Below are 13,822 nucleotides of genomic sequence, written 5' to 3'. Positions count from 1 at the left end.
GCCAAGACTAAACGATTCAGGTAACTAATGCAGATTAGTTGGAGGTTCCAACTTATGTATATGGGCTTACTGCATGTACATGTAAGATTGGCAAAAATTAAGAAAAGTAAGGCATCGAGAACCATTTGTTTGCATTGTTTTACCGTATTGCACGATCTATTATACATTTTACAATTATGCATAGTATATTCCTATACTACTAGAACTAGTGAGTGATTCTAGTGGAGAGGTAAACAGCACTTGTAATCTTTAGGAGCTACATAATAGTTTTTCTCTGTATGCACATAACTACTAGGATAATAAAAAATGTGCTTACTCAGCAATAAAAGTTTACAGAACAAACTGCACTCCTTATTGAAAGTGCATACCATCTAGGTAATTGCATCTGTCACTTAGAGCACTCTCAGAAAAAAAAACTGGAAGATGGCAACATTTCATAATCTAATAGAGTTTGTGATTTTTTAGCAAATGTAAAAGCTATACCATCTGCCACTGGTAATTAAAAATTTTGCAAGGATTTTGAGAAAAAAAAGCCACATCCTTGAGAAAATTCAAGTAAAAAGTAAACACTTTAAATAAAAACCACCTTTCCACTGTAGCAAACAGGAAATTGGAACTTTTCATTGTTTCTTTTGGTTCAATAAGCTAGAGGTAACCTTTAATTTATGCAATAAAGAGTTTTACCACTAAGTTTTGCAAAATTAGGACAGGATAAGCTCTGCATAATATTGTTTGACTGTTAAAGGTTTTGTTTGCTCGTAAATGCATTCATACCGCAGCAGCTAACAAAGTGGTATTTATTATATTTATTGATATGTACCACACTAGTAAAAATAACAGCTACTGTTAATTTTATTTTGATAATGAGGTCAAGTATCAAGAAAATAAAGTGTTATTTTACGAAAAGTATAATACAAAAAATATTGAGCAGTTAGTTAAAACAAACACACAAATGTTCCTTTCATTAATCAGTGGTATAAACTAAAAGTACACAAGCTAGTATTAGTAGAAAAGTTAGTTGTAGATTAAGTCCAACGAGGTGCAGCCGAGATAACTTTGAAGGATTATGTGAAGTTTGCATACTCCCCAAAAGCATTCATGTAGTCCTTTAAAACTTGGTACAGGAAGATGTACTGCTCCTACAAATAAACATACCAATATGTGGTGCACAATTAAGGAATAATCATATCAGGCATGCAATGTTTAGAGCTAAGCTAAAATAAAAAAATGAGGCTTGAAACATTTTTAACTTATCAATACAATTGTATGCTCGTAAAAACAAGATATGCTTTAAAGGTTAACTAACACTACATCATATTGTTACATTGAGGGTAGCGCGTTACATTTTGTGTGGTGGTTTGAATAAAATTTTGGTGTATTTTTGCTTGATTAGCAAAACTTATCAACATCCTCACATTTTGAAAATGTTTGAGAAAATCACTATCTTTGCCATGTATGGACAAGAAACCGCTGCAACCCTATATACATTGTAATTATAAGAAAACTGCAGTTTATTTAAATATTTTATCTAAATTTTTTACTCTAAAAGTTATTGTTTATAAGATGAGTAACGGTAGGCTGATAGGTTTTACAAAAAATGACTCTTACAAAAAGTTTTTGATCAATTAAATATTTAATTTACGTTTAGTTTAGATTTTTTTTAGTGCACTACACAAGAGAAGACACACAAGTTGATTGATGTAATTTTACTAAAAAGATCAAAAATTAATGTAAAGCGTATAAATTTGGCACATAATTTTTATACATTTGCAAAATCAGCTTCAAAGTTGTATTGTATCATCTGCTGGTTTGCATAACAAAAGTTCGTACCATGGCGACTATAGATGGAAAAGTTCAACAGATTGATTAACTGTAGGCATTGAAACCATATATCATCGGTTTGTTTGCTAAAAAGATGCTTCTTGTGACAATGTAGAGCTTGCAGGCTAAAGAGTTGTTTTTGTCACAATAACTTTATTTCGCTTTTCCAACATCAAAATTACAGATGAGAAACTAAATTGTATAATTATATTGCTTGGAATAGATGTACCCTCACAACCCTGTAAATCAACTTTTTGCTATTTCCTTCAAGATACCAGTTAAGAAAAAACAGCTACATGTAGATGCATAGTTGGGGTACATACATGTACAATATATTTATTAAAAGTGAATTTGTTGTTCAGCAAATGTACCTATCACAAATTATCACAATTTTACCAAATACCAGTATTTTCTACACAGTAGAGGTAATGCTAAGAATCACAAACTGCAGTCATTATTTAGGACTACTACAGGTAATTGGCAAAATAAAGTGAAAAACAGGGATGTTTATCAAACTCACCATAGTAGGGATGAACTGTGGTCTCCTCAGTTTTGCCATAATAGTAGAGTAGTAGACATCAACCATCTGCTCTGTCTTAAGCTTTTCTATGGCGTTGTAGGCACAGATGAATATCCCACATTTTGTACTTCCATCCCTAAGTAATTGAATATCATTAGACAGACTTATCACACTTGCGTACAACATACTGTTTTAGAACTAAAAACTGCACTGCTTAGATTCCATCAAAATATAATTTCTACATACTAGGCTTTTTATTTACTATTTTAAGACTGTAATTTAGCTTTTAATTTTTTACTAGCATGATAAGTGGTTGGCTGGTGTAGTAGAGATTGAACATGATTTACTGTTTTTCTCAGATGGTAAAGCAAAAATAAAGCAATGACTAACAAAGTTGTACAAGTGCATTTCAAAATATGTTAAATGTGAGTTGTGCCATCTATCTGAGTAAAATAAATGTCGAGCAGTAGTTTATTTTTTACAAAACAAGTTTAAAGATTTTATCAGGGATTTCTGCCACAAAATTTTTGCACTATTGAAATATAGCCAGCTGAGATTGATTTCCTTATTATCACCACTTTGCATAATACAAATCTGGTCGACACTATTTTGTTAAATATTGTTTAACCTAAATCCTAAAAATATGAGACAGGTATTAATCAGTGAATTGTTTTACAACGCTGTGCGACAATTGATTTGGGTACTTCAAAAACTTAAAAAGGGCTAGTTACTCTCTTACAAGCAAGTCACACATATCTTTCCATTAGGCATTTTCTGTTGAGCAGTTTCAACTTCTCTCTGTAGAGAAAGAATCATATCATTCGTTGGTAGTGTCTCAGATGACCAGTTCTTCAGAACAATCACTTGAACATGCATGGCATCCTGAAACACGTGATATTAATTAGGTCACTGAACATAAACATCTAATAGTTTGAAAGTATTAATCGTGTTACCGCATGACAATATGTATGTTGTTTGAAAAACTATTATTTTTCTAAAATTCAATGCTATTAGGTTATTTAAATTAGTTTTCCAGAAAAGATTTAAATTCGGTTACTTTTGCTTATAAAGCAACTTCGTATTGATTGAAAAAATACCAAAAGTGTCAGAACTATGAGAATAAAGAAACAATTTAAATCATGATAACTAAACTAAATATATTTTGCAATAATAGTCGATAGATGAATTCTTGGAATTGAAACTGATAATAAACAATTCAACAGTTGTTTCACATTCATTTTAAATGGCTGTAGTTTAATATGTCGAGCTTTGCATTGTTAACCCTTTCAATATGCATTCTTGTAATATCACTGTGTTCATTCACACACCCAAAACAAGTCCTGACGGTACTGTTTTTAAAAAATATTTTGGTAAAATCACTTTACCTCTCATAACAACAGATTCTCAGTTTATTTAGTCAGGATATTGTCTTTACTACTATTATAAAACTATGTCCTTTTCAGTAAAGCTCTTTTATAACAGCTTGCCTTCATTTCTGTAACAACTATTCACAATCGTCAACATAAATTCTAAGTAAAATTTAGAACTTGTTTTAAAAAAAATTAGACTTTGTTATAACACTAGATTACCTAATTAGATTACTTAAATAATTAGATTAGCTAATGATAGTAAATAATCTTATTCAAATGTTTTTATTTTGTTTTCTGTAAATGTTATAAACACTGCTTGTATATGTCTGTTGTTTTTTGCTTATTTCTAGAATTTTATAAGTTATCAGTAATACTAATTTAAGGAATTGTGCCAAAACAGTTACATACTATTTGATAGTTTCAGGACACTGTCTTTATTTGGCACCAGAAGAATAGAAGCTCATAACTCATTTTCTATAGTATATAAAAAGCCATTTTTTTGGCAGAAACTCTATCAAACATTTTTTTAAACAGAACAAATCCAAAAACAACTTCAACTTTAGCAAAACAAATAAGATTTTCTATAGCTCAAACTACATGCAGCTCAGATTATGAGATCTTAAAATGTAAACTGCAAGCAAAATATATCAGCTTGAAGGAGCATTTTTCAACATTCAAGTGTACCATTTTATTTAATTTGTGTCATTATTCATTTTTGTGATCTACAAATTGAAAGTGAAAAAAATACATGGACCACTTCGCATCACTGTTTAATACACGCATACATTTGGTGCTGCAAAGTAGCGCTGTCTGTGCAGGACTTTTAGAACTGTGTGTGCTCAACCATAAAATGATTAAATATTTCTTAAATATGGCAAAAGTTGAACTAATATAAAAACGAGTACTTTTAGAAGTATGTACTTTTTATAGTTTTGAGTACGAAGTTACTTACAAATAATTTTGACCAAAAACATATTATCTTACTGTATGTCATAATTTCTCATCATCAAAAGTATTTAATAGACCACAGATGTGATTGTTAAAACACACTTTAGTTTCTAATGAAAAAGGCTTGCACTAGTTTTGTTATTTACAATATATTTCACATTGTACACAATAAAAAAGTGAAAATAAAACTACAAGATTGATATAAGTTTCAAATTAATGTCTACTACTAATATTTATTTCTTTAGTTTTAGAATTTATCGATGCAGTGAGGTCTTCTGATCTATTTTCTACAAATTGGTAAAGTACTAAAATGTTATGTTCTTTTGAAACTAAATTTTTTGTCTTTTTATTGAAGTTTCATTCTACACGGCAATCTCTTTGACAATATAGTTTTGCTATATGACAAGAAGGGAGTTACTGCAGCCTATAAATCATTTATTAACAGTTGTGGCAACTTCTTATATTGACACATGGATATGTCTGCATTTATCAACTGTTAACTAATCTTAAACTTCTTGGTTGTAATAAATACTTATACACCTTAATAAAAGCAAATGTTACTGTAAATCTTTTAATGCTGTAAGTGCTACCCCAAAAAAGGCTAAGTGCAAAATGATTGTCCTATAAGCATGGAAAGCTAAAAAACACACTCGATTTTTATAAAAAATAAAAACAAGCTTACAAGTCATACTCTTACAGTATTCTACCAAAAAATACGCAAGTTCCTGCAGATCATAATGTTTGAACCTTTACAAAAATATATAAGTACAGTAGTATGTCTTAGAGCAAAAACATGAAATGTAAAAAGTGTTGGTTATGCTTGATGAGTACATACTTCAAGCTTCTCTTTTTCAAAAGAGACATCGATTAGCTTGACTCCTTCTCTGTCAGCAGAAGTCAACCTTTTAATCAGGAATGGCTCGACCTGTATTGCTGTCGCATCTTTCATTGGGTAAAATGCATTCTGAAATAACAATAGGCAGGCATGGCTTAATATTTAATGTGAGTATAATGGGTGGAGTTCAAACATTCCTTTAATAAAAAAATGAAAATCTGAACAAAAGAGTTTTAAAAGTTTCTCACCAAAATTGCAAGCTGAAGTACTTTATTTCATTTTCGTCCCCTCAGCAGATTCATTAACTTTTAATGTACATTCAGGTTTACGCAAAGTTTCTCTTGTGTTTAGTGAATGCTGGTACTGTTGAAACACACCTACTATATAAACGGCAAAAATATGTCTGTATATTTGTGTGTGCGTGCGTGTGCATGCGTGTTTGTGTTAGTCCAACTTATAGAGTGGTCTTTCCTTTTTTCGATTCGGTCGTACGAAGCCAACGGAAGGCCACATGAATGTTTGTCTTTTTCGGCCACCAAGACAATTATTTTCGCTTCGAAAATCGTCTACTAAATTTCTACTTAAAAAGGTAAGTTCTTATTATTTAATGTTGCATTGTCTATGCATCGCCACATTTCCACTACTTCCAAATGTTGCATTTGCCACGGTTGGTGATCGTAAACATGCTCATTTCCTTCCGCGGCTGAGTTACTTTTGTTTTTTTCCAGCCTTGAATACTACAGCTACTACAGAACTTGCACAAGTATTGCTAATGTGTTTTGCCAACTAGATTTAATCTTTAAAAAGGTAAGTACTTATAATTCAAGTTGTATTGTCTATGAATCGCCACAATTTCACTACCTCAAGACGTTGCATTTGTCACTGTTGGTGATAGTAAAAATGTTCATTTCCTTCCGCAGATACAGATTTTCCAGATACAGGTACTGTAACTTACTACTACAAAATTTGCACAGTTACTTTGAGTGCTGGGATAGGCAACGATGAGAAGAAAGAGAGCAGCTGGTATCAACTTACTGTCACCCTGCTTTAGTCATGACCAGCTGTACGCTGCCTACTAAAAAGTAGGCACAAGCCAAAAACTGTTTGTTCATACACCCGACAGAAAAACAAAAAATGTTGTCTATCCCCAAGCGTTGCATTGAATTCACATTGTGTTATTGTTATGTCATGCTTGCACTAAATTAGCATTAAGTTATTGTTAGGTCATGCTATGTTCTTCATGTTCTGCTATACCTAATTATTATCCATATGCAGCATTTTCTAACATATTTTTCAGTAGGCCTATATATATTTTCTTGCAGTCATTTACCTTGCTGTATCTCATGAAAAGGCTATCATGGTGGCGTTATGTTTTATTGTTGTAAGATGCTAATGCTATATCTGCCTTGACATCATACTGTCTGTGCTGTTATACATATAAACTTTATCAACGCAACCACATTACTGTTTGTATATACCATGTCAAAACACAGGCTATAGACGAAGAACTGGTAAGCCATGATTAGTGTTTTAAGCATGTAGAAGTCTCCATTCAATAAATGCTAGTGATAGCAAGACATTTAATCTGAATCTTTTGAATCTGAATTTGAATCTTTTAAAAGATGCGACATTTTTCAATACTGCCAGTTTGAAGAACTTCAGTTTGCCTAGCAATGTCAATTTCATTATCAGTTCTCTGAACAAAAAATGACAACTCCAATTTGAGACTGATGAATTGTAGACTAGCTGTAAAACACATTGCAGATTTTGATTGTTCTCCCCAACATTATTATCATGTATGACTGCATATGTGTATGCATAGTCTGATCAGGCCAACAATTTCAGTAGACTGCGTATTTGGAGTTGTTTACAGTATATGAAAGAAAGCTCTCAATAAATCTCTCTCTGTACATGAATCTGTTCCTGTAGACAGGTAATGCAGCTAGCTGTTTGGGTTTGCGTGTGAGACCTTTTTTGTCCCAAGTGCGGTGAAAGTCTTCAGGCGCGGGGCTCTGAATGAACAAGTAGGCGAGTGCTAGGCGATTGATTGTGAGGGTATTGATTGCGAGGCGAGTGCGAGGCGAGTGCGGGGCGATTGATTGTGAGGTAAGTGCAAAGCGAGTGCGAAGTGATTGATTGCCAGCACAAGGCAAGTACGAGGCGATTGAGTGTGAGGCGATTGATTCTGAGGCGATTGATTGCGAGGCGAGTGCGAGGCGATTGATTGCGAGGCAATTGATTACGATGCAAGTGCGAGGCAATTGATTGCAAGCTGATTGATTGCAAAGCGAGTGCGAGGCGATTGATTGTGAGGTGAGTGCAAAACAAGTGCGAAGCGATTGATTGTGAGGCCAGCGCAAGGCGAGTGCGAGGCGATTGAGTGTGAGGCGATTGATTGTGAGGGAATTGATTGCAAGGCGAGTGCAAGAAGATTAATTGTGAGGCGAGTGCAAGGCGAGTGCAAGGCAATTGAATGTAAGACATGTGCAAGCGGGCGATTGTAAACTGCTTGACGGGTAAAGACTGGTCGGCCGAGTCGGGGACTAGGCAGCAAAAGGGGGCGATTGTCAACTGCAAATATAGACAGGCATGAACGATGCATGAATCTAAACGCATGAATCTAGACGCATGAATCTAAAATATGTACTAGCTTTTACACACATCTAGCTGTAAAACACATTGCAGATTTCCATTGTTCTCCCCAAAATTTTTGACATGTATGACAGCATATGTGTATGCATAGTGTGATCAAGGCAACAATTTCAGTAGGCAGCGTATTTGGAGTTGTTTCACAGTATGAAAGACAATTCTCAATACTCCTCTTGCAGTATGTGAATCTGTTCCCATAAACGGGTAATGCAGCTAGTACGTGTAAATAAATCCGTCTAATCAAAACCCCATATTACTCATATCTTGCCTCATTCTTATATTATCCATAATATCCCACAAAACAAAACTTTTGTTTCATTATGTCTGTCATTCCGTGTTATTCGTTATGTTAATCCCATATGCATGCTACAAAAAAGCAAAAAAATTATAGCAGTTAGAACAAGTTAAAGATGTAAACCAATACTCACCTATAATAATTGCCTAAACTTTTATGTGTAAGTGAGACAATTAGATGATTGTGTTTTAGATTACCAATGAAATAGATTTTTCAGATTGATGTGCTTTTTATTTCAATGGATAAGCGAAACTTTGGGGCTGACATCTACTAATCAATAAAAATGGCTAATTATGATGTTTTATATTCCACTGGTTACACACAAACACTAACTTTGTCAGCATTTCAAGTGCACAACATTAAAATTTTGCAAGCAGACAATGTGACCAGAGTGACATTACGAATGGGATCTTGATTAAACACAAAACTGTTTGGGTATTTAGTGCAACCTCTAAAAAGTAAAAGTAAAAATAAACAGAATAATTTCTAGCTATTTGGACTCATATTTGATTTTTACATTTGTAAGTACATTAATTGTTTTTACTTTCTTCATACCAGACTCTTTAAATCATGATTTTATTAAAAGTAAATAGAAAACTTTCTAACGCTATAAATTTTAACATTTTTCAAATTAATTGTTAGATGAAACTTTTTACCACAATTTAAATTCTTCGAATTTTCTGGTTTGTCATTATTTTATTTCCCCTAAGTAGTAAAGTTAGGCTCACCACTAATACCATAATAAACTATTTGAAAATGCAATATCATTGGTAACTAGGCAAAATACTTGACTTTTTACCTTTTCAGCATCATCAGCAACTAATAATTAGTTTTTACTGTTGCTTTTACTCATTGATGCTAGTATAAGCATAGTTACCATTTTATGTTCATTATTGTTTACCAGAGAGAAGCTTTGTTGAGTTTCAACAGGCCCATATTTCAATAGGAATTGCTTGAGGAACAACTGCTAATTCTACAGAAACTTTTGTTACACAAAAAGATAGTAATAAAATAAGTTATACACTTTGATACATACTAGCTTGTTAATTTATTAAATAGCTGTTAAGCCACAAAACCACAATTATTTTAGGCTTACTAAAAATGCATCCTTTTCTTGTCGCATCATATCATTTATTATGGTCTGGTGAGATTATAGAGATAATTTATCTATGAGTATAGAAAGACTTTCTATGACAATGATGGTTTTAAAAATAAACCAAGAAAAATACCATTTCAACCAAAGAAATGAGAACGTAAAACTTTTTTTGAAAACCATTGTCATTATCTATTCTCATGAAATGAATACTGAAAAAAAATTGACTAACTTGACTATCATATATTTTTGCTATATTACTATTGTATTTTTATTATTCTTACCCATAAACTTAAAATAGAAAATGAAATAAAAATGGGCTAAGTTATGACTTCAATTTTTAGATTAAATTTTATATAAAATATTTTTTGCATTATTTTCTTTAATATACTCATTGCTATAAGTCAATGATAAATTAATTTTAGCAGAATTTCATTCAGGTTAGTAATCTCTTACCGGGCTTGTCTCTAGCTGAACAATAACCGAGACCTCCAGCTCTAGTATTAGCTGCCAAAAATCAGGAGTGGTGTTAGATAGTGGCAGCTGAGTGGCTATCCATTGTTTCTTCTCTTTGAAACCCTAAAAAATTAAAAGTGTCTTCAGATATAAAAAAAATAAATTAGATACGTAGATGCAATTAAAATAGGGTTAAAATTTTGAGAAACTTTTCTAAAGCCTGAATAACCAAACTTGCAGTTCATTCTGCTATTTGCATATGTAGCGCTATAGTAATGTGAGTTTTATATTTGCATGTCACAAAGGGTATTGTTTTACTTTTTCATGGCCATCTATGTACAAATTTAGCATCAGCCTACTGCCAGCCAATTTACTGAAAAATACCGATTTTGATTCATGAAATGTACAAAAGTTTTTTTACTTCAAACTCTATCTAGAATATTTTGCTATTTATTTTATTTTTCTAACATTTTAACAAACAATGTTATACAAAAAGTGCTGTGCTGTTAACAAACAGTGTTATGCATTGCTAAAGCTATGTGAAGCTACGATCGCTACAAAGCCTAAACGATCCTCTGCAATGTTCTTTCTGTTACAAACCTATTGCTTTCACCACCATTAAGATCAGCACTGTCACTTTCATTATTTGCATAAGTACTAAAATCTGAAGCTCAATTGGCTATAATTTTACCAACATAAGTAATTATTAATTCTCTAACTCAAGAGGTACTTGGGAAAGCCCTAATAACACAACATAGTTTAAACGTCAGAAAAAAAGCGTTTTTGAGTTAAAAATTCCCAAAATAAGATTTGAAATTGCTTCATGAATTGAGGCTAATTTTATAGAAAAATCTTTGGAAAATACTGTCAATACAATAAAAGTACTAAAGATCGTTGCTTATGTTGTCATCAAATAATGAAACTAAGTTACCACTCAATTGCTGAGTATTTAAAAAACAATTGCGCATACGGCGGTCAGCTATAGATTTTGCATAAATGCGCCATCGGAAGGGAAAGGGTTAATCAATTTTTAGCAAAACCAATATAAATAAGGATAGGTTAGATGATGACTAGTGTCTGTCCAATTATTTGTTGTTTAGCAAAGATGATTATAGATGGTCAGTTGGTATGATTGGATTTATGCTAAACTAAAGAGTATATAATTGTTAATCACTAGAAACTTCATCGTGTGATATTTTCAACTGTTTTTTAAGTTTCCGGTAATCTGACTATTATAGCTCTGTAAGCCAGACAGTTAAATAAAGCTCGAACGTAACATAGCTATACAAGCATATGGTATAGGTATATAAGTGTAAATATGCGCATGAGTTAGATGCATAATAGGCATGTATAATATGCTAGCTAGACATACAGGTAATCTAGCTAGCATGTTATGTAGACTGTGTTTACTGTTTGGTATGCGTCACGCTAAAGATTCATCTGAGATTTAGCAACTGCTAGGATTAAACTAAAGCTTCATGCAAAATAAGTTTGAGAAAAATTGTTAATAAATATGACGTTTAATGATAGACAACCTCGTTTTATACAAAAAATCACTAATGATACACATGTATGTATAGCTTGACAACCCCTGAAAAAACTTGTGTGTTTAAGTATTTTTAGACAAGTGTGGGCGGCCTAGCAATATTCCTGTATAGGAAACGCGTACAGTGAAAATCAAGATGTCAATGCACTACCCAACCATTAGAATTATATAACTCAGTAACTATCAACTAAAGTGGCACCAGTAGTTAATAAGTTAGCAATACTTCTACTTACATCAACAAGAACTGCGTTTACAAAATTTCCTTTGGAGTAGTTCTTCAGATATGGCATGGATGAGTCAGCTATAAAATATACAATCTACATTCTAGTCTGCACTATTGCCTTGAAACAAAAAAATATCAGGAGTAACTAGCATTCCTTTTGTTTAGCTGAGTGTTACTATACTTAGTTTGGACTCATAGCATAAAAAAATAAATCAAGAAAAGTTTTCAGATCTGTGTAATTTTACCACATCAATTCTAAACATTTGCTGGAAGTATCATTATTTATTTGATTGGCAATTTACAACAAAATTTCAAACTAAGCTACCTACTTTCTCAACTATTACAGAAATGAAGCAGAGTGCAATGATAGGTATAAACTGAAGTAAGAGGGTTCTTGAAACATAAGTTTAATTAATAGCATAAATAAATTTAATGTAAAGTTATACGCCTCACTTTTACGTTTTCAACATACCAAAAATGTTTAATCTACACTCTCTGCTAGCTTAGGTTTTATCAAGTCTAATGTGATCCATAGGCAAAAGAAAGGTACTAGGTCAAAATGAGATGCCAAAGAGTTACAAAACTAGAAAGAAAGTTTATTGATCTGTTATCACTACAAGATTACTTCAATATTTACCTTTTGGAATGTTGATGATGATGTGGTTGGTACTATTGTAGAATAGAAAACTTACGTGGAAGTATCTCAGAGAATCTGCTTTTATCTTGATTTATTGGAAGCTTTGCAGTTTTATAGCTCAAGCAAAGGGAAGCTGTTCTTTTCATTGCATGCTAAAAGTGCAAGAGCAATATACATGCATGATCACTGTAAAAGTGCAAGGCTGGTTTGTGCGAATTATTGCTTCAAAACTAGAAGTTAACATACCTCAAACTCTAAAGATATAATGTCTTTGCTATCATCTTTCTGCTGCAGGTGTGCCTGAACCTTTGCTTCCAGTTCATAAGGCTGACAAATGAATGTCTCAGTTGCCAGTGACTCATAAAGAGCTTGGTGTAACAGAACATACTGTTCCTGGAACAAGTATTTCAAACTTTTCAATAAAGTTTGGTTTTTATCTCTGCTTAGTTAGAAGAACAAAAGGATTAATAATCTTTTGTGGAGACAAGTTTTCGGTTTCCTGCTGTTAGTTAGTAACCCTCAAACATGCATGCTTTGAGATCTACCAGAGACACTCGACTGTGTTAGAAGTAAGCTTTGAATCTCAAAAAAACTCTACTCCCACGTGTTAACTTCAAAAAACTACTTTGACAACTTAATTTTATCCGTAAAAACAGAAGAGTTAAAAGAAAGATAAATTTTGTCGGTACTAAAAACCACAGTTTGCTTTTAAAACTTTGTAGCCTAAAACTCAAAACTTCTAATTTGAAACACATTGTATCAAAGATTGAAGATACCAATTTTTTTTACAGAAAATATAAGTGTAACATGTTGTTCACATGTCAAATGCACCCTATTTTTGGGAAAATTAGCGATCCCATTCGACATTTCGAAAAATTTATATTGTCTAGAGGTAAACAGCTATAACTTAGTGTTGTCCGCTTACCACAGTCTGTATCATGCATGGTCTTCTTTCTCTCATCATTTTTACACACTCAAACATGTTAACAACCCCTTCGGCTTTAGCTTGATCAACCAGATAGTCCAGGGCAATGTAAGTACCAGATCTTCCTACTCCTGCGCTGTAATGTTAATATCACAAGTTTAAATTTTAGGTGAGAAAGTCTGCTGCTCAAGTCTGGCATTTGGTCAAATAGTTGCAATATCATTGAAATAAAGTAGATGGAATGTTTTGGAATAAGTTTTTTCATATTTGAATTACCCTTGTCCTAAAGCAAATAACACAACTTCTTTACTGCATTTATGTCAACTAATTGAATGACTAGTGATGTTCACATTATTTTATTGTTAATACTTGCAAGAAGTCAGAAAATATGAAAAAAAAAACTATGTTTACCTTTTCCCTTACTCATAGGTCAGCCGTGCGCAACAAATGAAGAACTGTGTTTATTTGCTAAAAGTGATCAGGAAAGCGAATTTTATTAAAAAA

At 32.6% G+C, this 13,822-nt stretch overlaps 1 protein-coding gene across 1 annotated transcript; it reads right to left on the bottom strand.

Moving 5' to 3' along the window:
* Positions 1-1,064: 1,064 nt before the first annotated feature.
* LOC137400536 (receptor-type tyrosine-protein phosphatase epsilon-like) lies at positions 1,065-13,354 on the bottom strand. The gene is made up of 9 exons (XM_068086862.1): positions 13,319-13,354; positions 12,640-12,786; positions 12,449-12,545; positions 11,767-11,834; positions 9,988-10,110; positions 5,495-5,623; positions 3,081-3,223; positions 2,342-2,477; positions 1,065-1,139 (listed from the first exon to the last, which is right to left on the bottom strand). Exons 1-9 carry the CDS (start codon positions 13,352-13,354, stop codon positions 1,065-1,067), a joined length of 954 nt encoding a protein of 317 aa, XP_067942963.1.
* Between the last annotated feature and the right edge of the window lie 468 nt (positions 13,355-13,822).

Source organism: Watersipora subatra, chromosome 7 (genome assembly GCF_963576615.1).
Source record: "Watersipora subatra chromosome 7, tzWatSuba1.1, whole genome shotgun sequence".
Lineage (NCBI taxonomy): Eukaryota > Metazoa > Bryozoa > Gymnolaemata > Cheilostomatida > Watersiporidae > Watersipora > Watersipora subatra.
This window is presented reverse-complemented; position numbering and strand designations above follow the sequence as displayed.

Coding starts and splice junctions, on each gene's coding strand:
- LOC137400536 (XM_068086862.1), bottom strand. CDS start 13,354: ATGAGAGAAAGAAGACCATGCATGATACAGACTGTG. Junction 11,835..12,448: donor ATTCTCTGAGATACTTCCAC/GTAAGTTTTCTA, acceptor TATATTTTATAG/CTGACTCATCCATGCCATAT. Junction 5,624..9,987: donor TTCAGCTAGAGACAAGCCCG/GTAAGAGATTAC, acceptor TTGTTATTTCAG/AATGCATTTTACCCAATGAA.